The sequence below is a fragment of the Chionomys nivalis genome, chromosome 13 (genome assembly GCF_950005125.1).
Source record: "Chionomys nivalis chromosome 13, mChiNiv1.1, whole genome shotgun sequence".
In the NCBI taxonomy this organism is placed as follows: domain Eukaryota; kingdom Metazoa; phylum Chordata; class Mammalia; order Rodentia; family Cricetidae; genus Chionomys; species Chionomys nivalis.
The window spans coordinates 8,681,852-8,697,000 of record NC_080098.1 but is presented as its reverse complement, the minus strand read 5'-3'; the positions used below and the strand labels follow the sequence as shown (position 1 = coordinate 8,697,000).

At 44.0% G+C, this 15,149-nt stretch overlaps 1 protein-coding gene across 3 annotated transcripts in view; it reads left to right on the top strand.

Moving 5' to 3' along the window:
• The first annotated feature begins 818 nt into the window (after positions 1-818).
• Positions 819-15,149, top strand: part of Cul2 (cullin 2) — a 40,606-nt gene continuing 26,275 nt past the window's right edge. The window contains exons 1-2 of one of the 3 annotated variants that reach the window (XM_057787820.1): positions 819-978; positions 13,988-14,128. In XM_057787820.1, the coding sequence (XP_057643803.1) occupies positions 14,010-14,128 (119 nt within the window). In that variant the 5' untranslated portion in view covers positions 819-978; positions 13,988-14,009. Of the gene's footprint in view, positions 979-1,052; positions 1,200-13,987; positions 14,129-15,149 lie in introns of those variants that run through there. The other 2 variants (XM_057787819.1, XM_057787822.1) reach the window with 2 other exon arrangements.

The window sequence follows — 15,149 nt, the reverse complement described above, 5'->3', positions numbered from 1 at the left end:
CTTTTTTTTTCTTTTCTTTTGTTTTCTTTTCTTTTTCTTTCCTTTCCTTTCCTTTTCTGTTTTTTGTTTTGTTTTGTTTTGTTTTTTGTTTTTCGAGACAGGATTTCTCTGTAGCTTTGGAGCCTGTTCTAGAACTCACTCTTGTAGACAAAACTGGCTTCGAACTCTCACAGTGATCTGCCTACCTCTGCCTCCTGAGTGTTGGGATTTGAAGGAGTGCACCACCACCACCCGGCCCAGCCTCACCTTGTATTTCAAAGGGGGAAGTTCAGCTATCACTGTTGTAAAGAGATATTATTGTTATTATTATTAATTTGTCTAAAGGTAAAAACAAGAGGCCAGGCGGTGAGTTCGAGGCCAGCCTGGTCTATAGAGAGCGAGTTCCAGGACAGGCTCCTAAAACTAAAGAGAAACCCTGTCTTGAAAAACAAAACAAAACCCAACAAGAGCCCAGAGTTGTGGCTTAATGGGGAGGCTGAGACAGGAAGATTGCTAGTTCAATGCCAGCTCAGGCTGTAAAAGCACTCCAGGCCTGCAAGAGTCACCTAGCTTGACCCAGTCTCAAAAACTCAAAACCACGTACAAATAAAACAGACCCCCCCCCCCCCACACACACACTCCAGTGATTTGGATATCAATAGTCCCCAATTTGGTAGGTACGGCTTGAGCTCAGGGAACTGCGATTGCCTCATTGACAAGTGTGCTGGTTGATGAATTACTTTGGCGATTGATTGCAAGAGCTTCGCGATTCCTGAAGCGTGGCTCCCTACGCTTGCCGTAACCTGGACTGGACCATTGCATCCTGCGGGTGTGTGAGTGCAAGAGGCTGAGAGAGCAGAGCGGAGGGCGTGTGTCAGGCAAAGCACAGAGCCCTGGAGGACGACTGGCTCCCCGAGCCCGCCACCTGCCCGTCCTCCTCCCCAGATCCTGTCCCTCCCCGCGGCAGCGGCCTCGTCGGTACGGCTCCCTCGGGAGCAGGTGAGTGGCGGCGCCTTTCTCCGGGCACCCCCGTGGCCCCCAGGCGGTGGCGGTGGCCGGCCGGGGAGGCGGCCTCCGCGCACAGTAATGGCAGCGCTGTGAGCCGGGGAACGCGAGCTGACAGCCGCCGCCGCCCACCCTCCGAGCCGGGGGCTTCGTCCTTCACGCCTGCGGGTTGCCTCCCTCCCCGGGCCCCTGCCCTCGCCCTGCTTCCGCAGAAGGTAACCCTGCTGAAAGCTGGGGAGCCGGGCTATGGGCGCAGGGAAACTTCCCTTCCCGGCGAATGGGTGGCGGGGATGAGGCGGAGGAACGGAGTTAGGGGCGACCTGGCGGAGGGGACCGGGCTGCAGGCCTGGCAAGATGGTGTCCTGTGAGTGACCTCGGCTCCCCAGACTGCTGACCCTTAAGCCTGGACCGGATCCCAGGCCTCCCCGATCCGCTACCGGCCGCCCCTCCCTCGGCCTCATTTTCCTCCTAAGGAGGGAAGGTGAGCGTGTGCTCTCCGGCTTATTTACGTGCGCACACGGAGACCAAAGTCTCTGTTGAAGGGGGTGGCATCAGTCTCATACATCCTAGCCACGAGTATTTTCACTTTTGTTTCCGCAGACAGTGAAGATTGGTAGCTTTGGGGAGGAGTATTCAACGTGCATGCTGCACCTCCTGCCTCAACACTTCTGGGGTGGTGAAATAAGAACCTCTGACTCTCACCAGCACTTGTTTACACACTAGAGTCTAGAACCCTTTCCTACCGTCACGTGTGTGCAAGTAGTACATCTTTGAATTTCTATTGTTATAAGTTACCCCCGTCGTCCTTGGTTACTATTACTGGTTGGATGGCAGTACCATCTAAGTTTCAATTTGAAGATGTAAACTACTAAGTTGGAGCTGTAGCTCAGTGCTTCAACACTTGCCTACTATGCAAGAAGCTTTGGGTTCAACTCCAGCACCGCCTTCTGCAAAGAAAAGAAAAAAGCGCGCGTGTGTGTTTCTTTATTGATTTCAATAGAAAAGTTCCCAAACGTAGAACTTACCTCAAACCCACATTGATATACAATATGAAAAATCATTTTATTCTCTTCTTTCATCTTAGTGTGATTCCATGACATAAAAGTGATCTAATGAGCTAAAATTTGGTTCTCTTTTCCCCTATACAGTATTTGGAGTCCCTTCCCAAAAAGTCACAAATGAATTAACAGTAGTGGACATTTTTTCTTTTTTTAGTTGCTCTTCCCCCTGTTTATGAGTTAGTGGGACTGTTTGGTGTGTGTGTGTGTTTTTATTTTTGCGGGGGTGGTTATTTTTATGCTTGCTTGCTTGTTTTTTTTGGTTTTTTTCGAGACAGGGTTTCTCTGTAACTTTGGAGCCTGTCCTGGAACTAGCTCTTGTAGACCAGGCTGGCCTCGAAATCAAAAGAGATCGGCCTGTCTCTGCCTCCCAAGTGCTGGGATTACAGGTGTGCAACCACTACAGCCGGGCGATTGCTTTGGTTTTTGAGATAGCTATATGGGGCTCACTCACTGTGTAGACCAGAGGGGCCTCACCTGCCTCTTCCACCCCAACTGCCTTTACCAACTGAACCACTTTCATAGATCCACTGGAATCTTTTATGATTATGATGTTAGTCATTTGTTAAATAATGGTCCTTAGCCAGGCAGTGGTGGGGCATGCCTTTAATCCCAGCACTCGGGAGGCAGAGGCAGGCTGATCTCTGTGAGTTTGAGGCCAGCTTGGTCTACAGAGTGAGTTCCAGGACAACCAAAGCTACACAGAAAAACCCTGTCTTGGAAAACCATTAAATAAATAAATAAATGAAGGTAGTTTTCCCTTAAGAGCTGGTTCCTGTAGTTTTCCCTTAAGAGCTGGTTCCTGTTCTGAGCAGTATTGCAGGAGTTAGGGCTATGACTCTGAACTCTGCTGTCTTTAAAGCTTCTGTTCTGCTGAGATGGAGACACAGCAGATGAAACAAACTGGAATAATAGTGCTCTGGAGGAAACGAGTGGAGTGATTGGGAGAAGTGGTTTCAGATTCTGTGGTTGAGAAAGGCCTGTCTGAGGTGACCTTTGACATATTTTAAAAAGCCAGCAAGAACAGGTCTTTGAAAGAAATGTAAATGAAAAGCCCTGAGGTGGAGTGGGGTAGAGTCCAGCCTACTGGAAGCAGCTCCCTGAAAGGAAGACCCCTTGGGAGTGCTTGAACCATAGCCAGGGGCCAGGGTTTGGTTTTGTTGTTTTTTTTTTTTGGAACAGGGTTTCTCTGTAGCTTGGGGGCCCGTCCTGGAACTAGCTCTTGTAGACCAGGCTGGCCCAGCTATCAATTCCAAAACCTAAAATGTTTTAAAAACCAAACCCTGATTAAAGGTGGTGGTGGTGCACGCCTTTAATTGCAGCAGTTGGGTGGCAGAGGCAGGTGGATCTCTGTGAGTTCTGGGCCAGCCTGGCCTACCAAATCCAGTTTCAGGACAGGCTCCAAAGCTACAGAGAAACCCAGCCCCCTCCCCCCCCCCCAAAAAAAAAGATTTTGGAATTTGAAAGTCAAGAGTAATATCTGACTTATAGTCTTTAGATTGGAGAGTAGATGTCAAAAGATACCCTCTCCCAGGGTCAGAGTTTGGCCTTGGACCATTAAAAGACAAGTAACAAGGTTTCCAGCTATGTTGAAGATACTTGTTGAACGTGTTGTTATAGTTTGGATAAGAATGAAGCTGGTGGAGATAGGGGTGTCTCTTGGGTTTTAGAGCTAAAACGGAGGATGATGGTACCATGTAAGGGATGGGGAAAAGGTGAGAGAAACATGAGTTTATATAGAACGGACTTGGAGTGAATGTCTTATAAGTGTGAAGTTTAGTGTGGAAGTTAAGGAGCCATACAGTTTGTTTCAAGGTATGAACTCAGCAACTGGAATAGTGAAAAATAGACAGATCTCTGCCCTCACGAGAAGTGGGAAAGATGGGTAGAGAGTTTCATCAGTCTTTAACTGGTGGTCCATTGAATAAAATCAAACTTAGATTCACAATTGGAAACGTTCAATAGGGCATAGAATTGAAACCCTCTTGTTTCCCTCTTAGTTTTCCCTGGAGCCAAATAATGTTAACTTTCTTACATGTTTCCAAAGATATGTTTCTCTGCCTTTAAACGGGTGTGTATATTTTCTTTGCAAAAATGGTAGCACACCTTACTTTGATACTTTGTAATTTTAAGAGAATTAGATAGTCCTTTAAAAGTTACCCAGGTTAAGGACACCTAAAGAAAGCCTGGGAGGAAATGGAGAACGCTGCAGGAACCTGCACCATTTTCTGGTTTGCTCTTGCCGTGGTTGAGTATGTGACTTACAGATGGGATTTCTGGCAGGCTGAGTGTACTTAGCTAACCCAGGCCTAGCACATGTGCTGTGTCTCAGGCTGGTCTTTACGTTTGGGTATTTCCTGCATAGACCCCTTTCCGAAAGTACAGGGATTCCAAATGTGTTCACATTGCTTGCTCCGAAGTATGTTCTTGGAAGAACATTGCTTTATTTACAAGAAACTTGTACTTTTCCACCTTGCCTGCCATTTCTTCAAATGTGCCAGAAAATGTTAGGTATTTATTAAAGGAACATTTTCTTTATGTGTACTACCTGCTACAATAAGTTCATCACAGGGTCAGCCCCTGGAGGTCAATATTAGAAAGACTTAAGACTGGTAAGATTAAAAAAAAAAAATAAGGCTAACACCTGAGGGTGGGGAATGGGTAGGTGGGCTCGGCCTCTGATTGATTCCAGCCACTCAGGAGTAAAGTAGGAGGACCTGCTCAGGGTTCAGATTAGACTCAAGGTCAATTTGATTTTAGCAGACCCTGCTTTAAAAAAAAATTAGTCCAGGTGATGTTGGTACATTCCTTCAGTCCCAGCACTTGGGAGGCAGAGGCAGGTGGATCTCTGAATTCAATGCCATCTTGGTCTGTAGAGTGAGTTCCAGGAGAGCCAGGACTACACAAGAAAGCCCTGTCTCGAAAAATCCAAATAAATAGTAAATATGGGCCTGATATTGCTCATTGATAAAGTTGTTTAGCGTGTCTGGGGCCCTGGGTTCTATCCTTACTACTGGGCAAAAGCAAGGAAAGATAAAAGAAGTTTGGCGTGGTGGAAGTTGGGAACTGATTCAGTGGTACATTTACTAGGCCTGTGGCAACAGGAGCTCTGGAAAAGAAAGGAAATTGCCATGTTGGTGATCGCTGTTGGAGGTGTGTGGCTGATCTGCTTTACAGTTTTTTTCTTCCTATTTTCTCCCTCCCTCCCCTCCCTCCCTCCCCTCCCTCTCTCCCTCTCTTTCCTTTTTGTTCCAGGCAAGGGCTCACCATGTAACCCTGGCTAGCCTGGAATTCTTAAGGATCTACCTGTCTCACTGAGCCTGCCTAGTTCTGGGATTAAAGGATATGTGCCACCACACCTAGGCCTGAATTCGTTTGTATTAGTCAAATGACCTGGTCAGAGTGATCTGTTTAGATTTAAGTCTTAGTGATGTATCATGTTAAATTGCAGAAGTTAGCATAATTCTTGTGTTGCTGTATTTAAGAGCTATTGAAACATCTAGGCTGAAGATGTGTTTGGTAGCCTTTTACCTAGCATACGTGAAGACCTGGGTTGGATCCCTAACACTGCTGGCCCGGCCTGGCTGTAATCCCAGCACTGGGGAAATGGAGGTCAGAGCTACATAAGACCTTACCTCAACCAAAGCCACAGAGAAACCCTGTCTCGAAAAACCAAAAAAAAAAAAAAAAAAAAAAAAAAGACCTTACCTCAAGAAAAAAAAAGCATTAGATACATCTGGTGTCATTACTTGATATTTAGCTTTTAATTGGGACAGACTTATTGAAATTTAAAATATATTATGAGCCTTAAAGTTTTAGGACCTTTATCACTGCTGAGATTGTTGCTTGTTTTTTTTTTTAAAAAATATTTATTATGTATACAATGTTCTGTCTGTGTGTATGCCTGCAGGCCAGAAGAGGGCACCAGACCTCATTACAGATGGTTGTGAGTCACCATGTGGTTGCTGGGAATTGAACTCAGGACCTTTGGAAGAGCAGGCAATGCTCTTAACCACTGAGCCATCTCTCCAGTCCCCTGTTGCTTGTTTTTTGAGACACGGTTTCTCTGATAGTCCTGGCTGTCCTGGAACTCACTATGCAGACTAGGCCGGCCTCAAACTCAGAGATCTGCTTGCCTCTTCCCACTGAGTCTTTGGATAAAAGAGATGTTTCACCATGACCGCCTAAGATTCTTTTTTTTTTTTTTTTTTTTTTTTTTTTTTTTCCGCCTAAGATTCTTAATTTTGTGTGTGTGTGTGTGTGTGTGTGTGTGTTTTGGGTTTCTTCTGGCGTGACCTGATTTGGGACTTAGTAACCTTGAGTCCCCCATCTACCCCCCCCACCTCTGAAGTGGGAGTTGCAGGATTTTACCCTGCCTGTCTCTGGTTGTGTTTAGCTCTCCTGGATGTTGTTGACCATTTTGAATTCTGTTGACTAAATAAATGTTTTAGAGGGGAGATAGTTGCTTTAAGATTTATTTATTTTGCCGGGCGGTGGTGGCGCACGCCTTTAATCCCAGCACTCGGGAGGCAGAGGCAGGTGGATCTCTGTGAGTTCGAGACCAGCCTGGTCTACAAGAGCTAGTTCCAGGACAGGCTCCAAAACCACAGAGAAACCCCGTCTCGAAAAACCAAAAAAAAAAAAAAAAAAAGATTTATTTATTTTACTTTGAGATCTGGTCTTGCTGAACAGCCTAGAAGTAGGGATATTTTGTTTGTATTTTAACAAATAAAGCTTGCCTGAAATCAAGGAGTGGTTGGGTTGCACACACCTTTAACCCCAGAGCTCAAGAGGCGGGAGCTCAGGAGAACTCTCTGTGAGTTCAAGGCTACCCTGGGCCACCTTTGTGTGATCCCAGCTCTTGTGCTCCATGCCTGGGCTACCTGAAATCAGTCTGGTATCACAGAACCTGGGCTCCATGCCTTTAATTCCAGCACTGGAGGGGTGGAGGCAGGGGTACATGCCTGGGTGGAGAGGGGAATATAAGGTGAGAGGAGACCTGAGCAGTGCAGTCTGAGGACAGGATCTTCCCTTCTGTCTGAGCATTGGTAGAGGTGAGAACTCTCGTGGCTGGCGCTTTGCTTCTCTAAACCTTCAGCTTTCACTCTTAGAATTTGTGTTAAGCCCGGCAGTGGTGGCGCATACCTTTAGTCCCAGCACTCAAGAGGCAGAGTCAGGCGGATCTCTGAGTTCGAGGCCAGCCTGGTTTACAAGAGCTAGTTCCAGGACAGGCTCCAAAGCTACAAATAGACCCTGTCTCTAAAAACCACAAAAAACCTAGGCTAGAATCACACTTGCCTAACCTGACTCTCATCCTCCTGCCTCAGCCTCTATAGTGGCTAGATTTTAGGTGTGTGCAGCTAGATGCTTGCAAAGTTTTGAAGAATTAATCGAGACTCATCTCTGTATTACTTTTGCTCTTTATTTTTTTTTCAGTTAGCTATTTTAGATATTTCTGTTAAAAATTGATCTAGTTTTTGAGACTGCTGGATCTCCCCCCCCCCAGTCATGTAGCTTAAACTGGCTTCAAACTCAGCCTCCTGAGCGCTGCCACTCGTGGTTTTACGACCACTGCCCAGATTAGAACAGCACTATTACCAACTAAGCTTCATCCCATCTCAAGGTAGTCCCTGACTGAAGCTCCTCAGTCCACACAGGCTTGTTGTTGTTTCTGCCGTTATCTTTGCCTTTTTTTGTTTTATACAAGAGATTAAAGAGTCTCTAGGTCAGGGAACCCTACATTTGATAGTGGATTTTTTTTTTTTTTTTGGTTTTTCGAGACAGGGTTTCTCTGTGGTTTTGGAGCCTGTCCTGGAACTAGCTCTTGTAGACCAGGCTGGTCTCGAACTCACAGAGATCCGCCTGCCTCTGCCTCCCAAGTGCTGGGATTAAAGGTCTCCCCCCCCCCATCCCGGCTTGATAGTGGATTTTAAAGCATTAGACAGCAGTGACTATAGAAGATAAGACAGATGTAGCCTGGTGGTGGCGCAGGCCTTTAATCCCAGCAAAAACCAGAAAGAAGAGAAAGTTGTTGCTAAATGTGTTGTGTTATGCTTAAAATGCTCAAGTGTTCAGGTGTTAATTTCCAATTTGAAGGTTTCAATTAAAGGTTTTTTTTTTTTTTGGTTTTTCGAGACAGGGTTGGGTTTCTCTGTAGCTTTGGAGCCTGTCCTAGAACTAGCTCTTGTAAACCAGGCTGGCCTCGAACTCACAGAGATCTGTGTGCTTCTGCCTCCTGGGTGCTGGCATAAAAGGTGTGCGCCACCACCACCTGGCTGTCAGAAGTTTCCATAGAACACGGTGACAGTTTATCATGCTTTATCTCTCTTTGTGCTCTAACCTTAAGTTTTTGCAACATCTCCAGCATCCTTTGGAAGTCGACTACACTAAATATTTAGTAAGAATATTAACTCAGGGAGCTGGAGAGATGGCTCAGCGGTTAAGAGCATTGCCTGTTCTTCCAAAGGTCCTGAGTTCAATTCCCAGCAACCACATGGTGGCTCACAACCATCTGTAATGGGGTCTGGTGCCCTCTTCTGGCCTACAGGCATACATGCAGACAGAACATTGTATACATAATAAATAAATATAAAAAGAAAAAAGAATATTAACTCAGTAAAATCTTTGTGTTTTTTTTAAAGTTTTTTTTTTAATTTATTTATTATGTATATAGTGTTCTAGGCACCAGATCTCATTACAGGTGGCTGTGAGCCACCATGTGGTTGCTGGGAATTGAACTCAGGACCTCCGGAACAGCAGTCAGTTCTCTTAACCTCTGAGCCATCTCTCCAGCCCCAAATCTTTGTTTTAACAGAAGCTTTTTGTAGCACGATTAATAAAAATCCAGAAACAGATAATCGGGTTCAACCTGAAGGCCTGAAAGGCAAAACAGCCAGCCACTGGCTCTTATCTCTACCTCAGTCCAAAATGGGCTCCAGGAATCTAAGAGACTGTGTCTGAGAGCTGTCTCCTCCCATTGTATATTCCTCTCGAGGCTGGGATTAAAGGTGTGCACTACTACTGCCTTTTTTGACACCAAACTAACGTGGTTACTGGGATGAAAGGTATGTCAACACTGCCTGGTCTGTAAGACTGACAGGGTAGCTGTTTCACTCTCTGATCTTCAGGCAAGCTTCATTTATTAAAATACAAATGTAATATCACTACACCTTTTTAAAACTGTGTATGTGGTGGAGAGTACTTGTTAAGGCCAGATCTGTGAATGGGATTAAAGGCACGCACCACGACTGCCCAGCAGCAGAGAACAGTAGAAAACACTACCTCATCTTTGAACAATACATTTGTGTACTTGTAAGTTTCTGTTCCACATGGTCCTGTAGTCATATTTCATTTGTATTTTAATAAATAAAGTTCAGCATGAAGGTCAGAAAAGCAAAACAGTCAGTCACTGGCTTTTACCTCTACCTCAGTTTGAAATGGCGATGCTGCCTCCAGGAATCTCAGAATGAGACTGTGCCAGTGGGCTGTCTCCTCCCATTTTATAATTCTTTCTAGGACTTCATTATTTTTATACTGTTAAATGGAGAAAATGCAGGAGCAGCTAGGTGTTGATAGTATTACTTATACAGCTACCACTTAGCTCATTTCTGAGTTTGAGCCCAGCCTGGTCTACAGGATGCAGTGGAAATGGGTCCTACAAGCGCAGCAAGTGTTCTCAACCATCAACTACAACACTGGAGGACAAGGGACATAGTTTCCCAACTGTCTGCTGTGTGGTGTGCTAATGGACTCTTTCCCACCTGACCCTAGAGGTGGTTTAAACATGGTTGGTAAGACTTATATAGTCCATAATGAAAAGCTTTATTAAATTATATTTTTACTAAAACAGTGACTTAGCATTTTTGTTTGGTTTTGGTTTTTCAAGATAATGTTTCTCTGTGTAGCCCTGGCTGTTCTGAAACTCACTCTGTAGACCAAACTGGCCTTAACTCAGAGATCCACCCGCCTCTGCCTCCTGAGGGCTAGGATTAAAGGTGTGTGCCACCACCACTTGGCCGTGACCTACTTTTGTATATTCATTCATCGTGCATATTTAAATAGTGCTATAAATGGAAATTTAATATAGCAGTGTGATAAAATATAAAATTTCATATTTATGTTAGGGTTGACTTTTAGAAAAAATTAAATATCTTTGTAGCTTTTTTTTCTTTCCTTTTTTTTTTTTTTCTTTTTGGGGGTTGTGTATGTGACCAAGACTGGCTTAGAACTCACTGCTCTTTTCACCCTCCTCGGTGATGGGATTAGAGATGTGCCACAGGCATGCTATCACATCTAACTTAATAATTTGGAAATATTTGTAGCCGATGACTTCTCACACTGTGACTAAGGATGGCTTGAAACTCATCATGTAGCCTAGACTGTCTAGCCTCCCAAGTACTGGGATTACATACAGGCATGTGCCACCATTTCTAGATCTGGAGGTTGTTTAGGGCCCATGGTGTTCATGGGGCTTGGGTTATGGGTTAAAAGAAACAAAAATCCCACCTCACCAATTCAAGAATAAAATTTAAAAACAGCTAAAAAATTGAATTTCTGAGGGCATTCAGTAGGACACAATCTGGTTGGGAATGGGAAGTGTATTGTGTCCCGTATTAGAACAAGAATGGAGAATTCACACAGATGTGTATTTAAACTGTGTTTCAGTCAGGGTGGTCTCTTGGAGAGTATATTGCCCTGTGACATCATAGCCTTCTTAGTTTGTTTGAGTATGCCTTATGAGGTCACACTGTCGAACAGTATGTATTCTGGCGTGTATGTTTGGAGATTGAGCCCAGGGCCTTGTCACATGCTATGAAAGTACACAGCCCATGTTTAAATGAGCCTTTCAGTAGCTTGGAAGGTGGGAAATAGTATTGTGGTTGTGATTTTGATTTGTTTCTTTGCCCTGTGTTCCATCTTAGTGTAAATTTTCCTTGAATTTGAATGTTATTTAAAGGATTTCGAGAAAATGAAGCAACTTAAAAAGGTGTTCTTTGAGGTTTTTAGAGGATAGACCATCTAACATTATTTTCATGTTCTGTATTGGTTTAATGTCGGTGCTTCACTAGGCTGGTGAAAGTGCAGGTGGCTGTCTCCCCTTAGCGAGAACGGTCTCCCTCCGAGCGTGGCTCATCACTGCGTCGCTACTCCCCATGCTCAGCGCTGGTCTCGGGTCTCCGTTCTGTGAAGATGAGCGCAGACTGCTGCCGTTAAAACTGCACATTAAGAATAGTTTACATGCTTGGCTATATCGCCCTCACCAAGAAAGTTTTGTTGTTTTTATGAAGCAGAGTTGGAAATTTTATTAAAAGCATTTTCATGTGCCTTAAACAGGCTAAAAGAAAGGTGGTGAAAAGAAAGTGGGACACTCAGATGTGAGTCTGGACTCAAGGTTTCCTTTTTTTTTTTTTTTTTTTGTTTTTTGGTTTTTCGAGACAGGCTTTCTCTGTGGCTTTGAAGCCTGTCCTGGAACTAGCTCTGTAGACCAGGCTGGTCTCGAACTCACAGAGATCCGCCTGCCTCTGCCTCCCGAGTGCTGGGATTAAAGGCATGCGCCACCACCGCCCGGCCTCAAGGTTTCTTAAAGGCAGTTGGACGTGGGTCCAGGTGGTATTTCATAGGAGTTTAGGGAATGTGTGTGGAGCGGAGTTATTTTAGGTAGAGAATCAGAAAGGATCAAGGCAGGATTTATAAGCCAGGTTAGTGAGTCAGTCAGTGACCTCTAAGCAGAGAAGTGACTGTCAAGACACAGCTCCTGCCAGAGGAAGCTGCCTTATCTGGAGCCTTTTCATGGAAGCTTGGAGTATCATGTTGTAAAGGAGTTTAAACGGCTTCCTGTAGTGGGCCATGTCAGGGCATGACTAGACATAGTCTAGTGAGTCGATCACCTTTATGCTTAGGTTATCTCTGATAAGAGCAAGATCTGAGGTTCTTAAAAACAAACATAGCAGCTGTGTGTTTGGGAGTGTGCACATCTGAGTGCTGCTGCCCTCAGGGTCTAGATCTGAATTCCAATGTCAAGAATTTTGGATTCCTAATTTTTTAAAATTTTTTTTATTTTTATGGTTTATTTAACTTTATTTTATGTGCATTGATGTGAATGTGTCAGATCCCTTGCAACTGGATCTTCAGACAGTTGTGAGCTGCCATGTGGGTGCTGGGAATTGAACCCGGGTCCTCTGGAAGAGCAATCAGTGCTCTTAACCACTGAGCCATCTCTCCAGCCCTGGATTCCTAATTTTGTCATCATCATGTTGGTGCCTTAATCGTGGTAGCAAGCACACTACCACTGAACTCTGTAGACCAGCCCAGAGCTTAGATTTTTACAATGCATCCACAGAACCCAGAATGATGAATTGGGAAGGGTAGGTATTCTCTAAAAATGTGAGTGAAGCCGTTTAAGAGCTGAAAGAAAGGACCTGACCCAGGCACTGTCTCCTGATGCCACCTGGTGTTTCTCAGTGTTCCTATGACTCTTATCCAGAAAATGGCAAGAGCAATGGCATCTATTTGGTTTATTGGTAGGACAAAAGAAATGTAGTTTATGTCTATAATCCCAGCAAATAGACTAAGGCAATGTGGGCTTGAGTCCAGCTTGTGTCCAGTCAAGCTTGCTTTCTCAAGTGTGTGTGTGTAGATATGAGGAGATCAGAGATCAACCTGTGAGCATTGATTTCTGGGTCTTAGGTATCAAACTCAGGTTGGAATTACTGGTGTGTTGCACACCATACTGGGCTTTTTTTTTTTTTTTTTTGCTTATGCCAGTTTTCTGTAACATTGCAAGCAACTCATAAGTGCTGTATGCCAGGCGTAGAGCATCTTCTGGCCTCACTTGATCCCATATGCTGAAACCATACTTCTTCTAGAACTTTTGCTGCGCAACCTGAGAATCTATTCACGCTTTCTCTTGGGCAAACCTGGCATTTCTAAGTCTTAAAGTTCATGTGAGCTTTGCGTGTTTTACTCTAAAACTCTCCCTTCTTGCTTATTTATTATCTTTACAGCCTTTATTATGTGTTGCCTGTGTATGTGTATGCATACCACATGCATGCGAGCTGCACGTGGATACCAGAAGAGGGCGTCACGTCCCTTTGCATCAGAGTTAGATATGGTTATGAAGGAGCCAGAACTCTTAACTGCTGAACCATCTCTTTAGTTCCTCCTGTTTATTTATATAAATGTAAATAATCTTTTTCTAAAATATATTTCTAGGAAGATAAACCCTTTCACTTATATTTTATATTCTCTTATATGTAAATCATTCTCCAGATGAAGATTACAGGCAGCAGAATTTGTGGTCAAAGTATTTCTTCAATGTCTTTGCATATTTTTTATGAGAATCTTGTTTAACTAATTTCTTCTGCAGTATACTAATTCAATCTTTTTATTTCTGAGACAGGGTTTCTCTGTAGCTTTGGAGCCTGTCCTGGAACTAGCTCTTGTAGACCAAGCTGGCCTCGAACTCACAGAGATCTGCCTGCCTCTGTCTCCCAAGTGCTGGGATTAAAGGCGTGTGCCACCACCGCCTGGCAAAGTTTATCAGTCTTTCAAAGCACATACTGTTCATAAACAATTTGATTATGAAATGGTGGTGGCTAGCATTTATTGTGTTCCTGAGTTCATTTGTATTTCTACTCCTTTTACCTATCATGTGATTCAATTATGTGATACTTTAAATATTTATTTTTATTATTTTTAATTATGTGTCTGAGTATGTGCACATATGCAGGTGCCTGTGGGTGCCAGAGGCATGGGATCCTCCTGGAACTGGAGTTGCAGGAAGTGAGCTACCTGTCATGGGTGCTGGAGACCCAGCTCTGGTCCTCCACGAGTACTGCGTGTTCTTAGCCTCTGAAACAGATCCCCAACCCAAATTAAGTGGCATTTTAAAAATATAACCATCTTGTGGGATTCCTGCTAACATGGTTGTTGTTTTTAATTAACAGGTTTCAACACTAAAGTTGCACAATGTCTTTAAAACCAAGAGTAGTGGATTTTGATGAGACATGGAACAAACTCCTAACTACAATCAAAGCTGTTGTTATGCTGGAATATGTTGAAAGAGCAACATGGAACGACCGCTTCTCGTATCCTTTAATAGAAGCCACAAGAAACACCAAATCAAAGCTTGTTAAATGAAAACAGGTTTAAAGTCTTAGGTGTAACTGTTCTAGGGTGTATTTATATTAATTTCACAACCTTCTATCCAACACATTCCAAGCACAAATCCTGAGTGTGTGTTTCTTGCACTACGGTGGTCTTTGGGAGTGTAGCAGACGAACCTAAAAGCATAAAATCTTTAGCGAAGGGTCTCACTCCAGCCCACACTGTTTTCAAATTCACACGGGCCTTGCAAGTGCTGTTATCTTAGATGAGATGCCTGGATTTAACAACAGCAAAAATCTGGTGTCAGTGCTTCTAGTAATACGATTTAATAGCTACTTTCAAGTAACGTAGAACAGGGTAAAAAGCTGAGCCATCGCTTCTGCCCCCTCCCATACTGTGTCTTTTTAATCAGGTAATTTAGTTTATAAGGTTTATTATATACTACAGATAACACAAGTGTATTGGTGATTTTACTTTGCCTGTGTGGTTGTGGCACATAGCATGCTTCATGTCCAAAAAAGGATGACTGCAGCTGAGTTAATAGACAGCTGTGATCTGTCATTGGGTGTAGGTCCTCTGACAGCAGCAAACATCTCTCCAGCCCTTTCTGTGTCGTCATATTTCCTGTTCTTTGTATTTAAAGTACATATGCATGAATCCATCCTACTAGCCCTATGTTTTCAGTTTATATCTGCATCTTTGGTCTTGGATGGTGTACACCTGATGGTGTACACCTGTATTTCCAGCAATAGAGAGGTAGACGTAGCAGTTCAGGTTTACAGGGTACCACAGCGCCCAGGCTGATGTTTCTTCTTCTTCTTTTTTTTTTTTTTTTTTTTTTTTTTTGCTTTTTCGAGACAGGGTTTCTCTGTGGTTTTGGAGCCTGTCCTGGAACTAGCTCTTGTAGACCAGGCTGGTCTCGAACTCACAGAGATCCACCTGCCTCTGCCTCCCAAGTGCTGGGATTAATAAAGGCGTGCGCCAACACCGCCCAGCAATGAT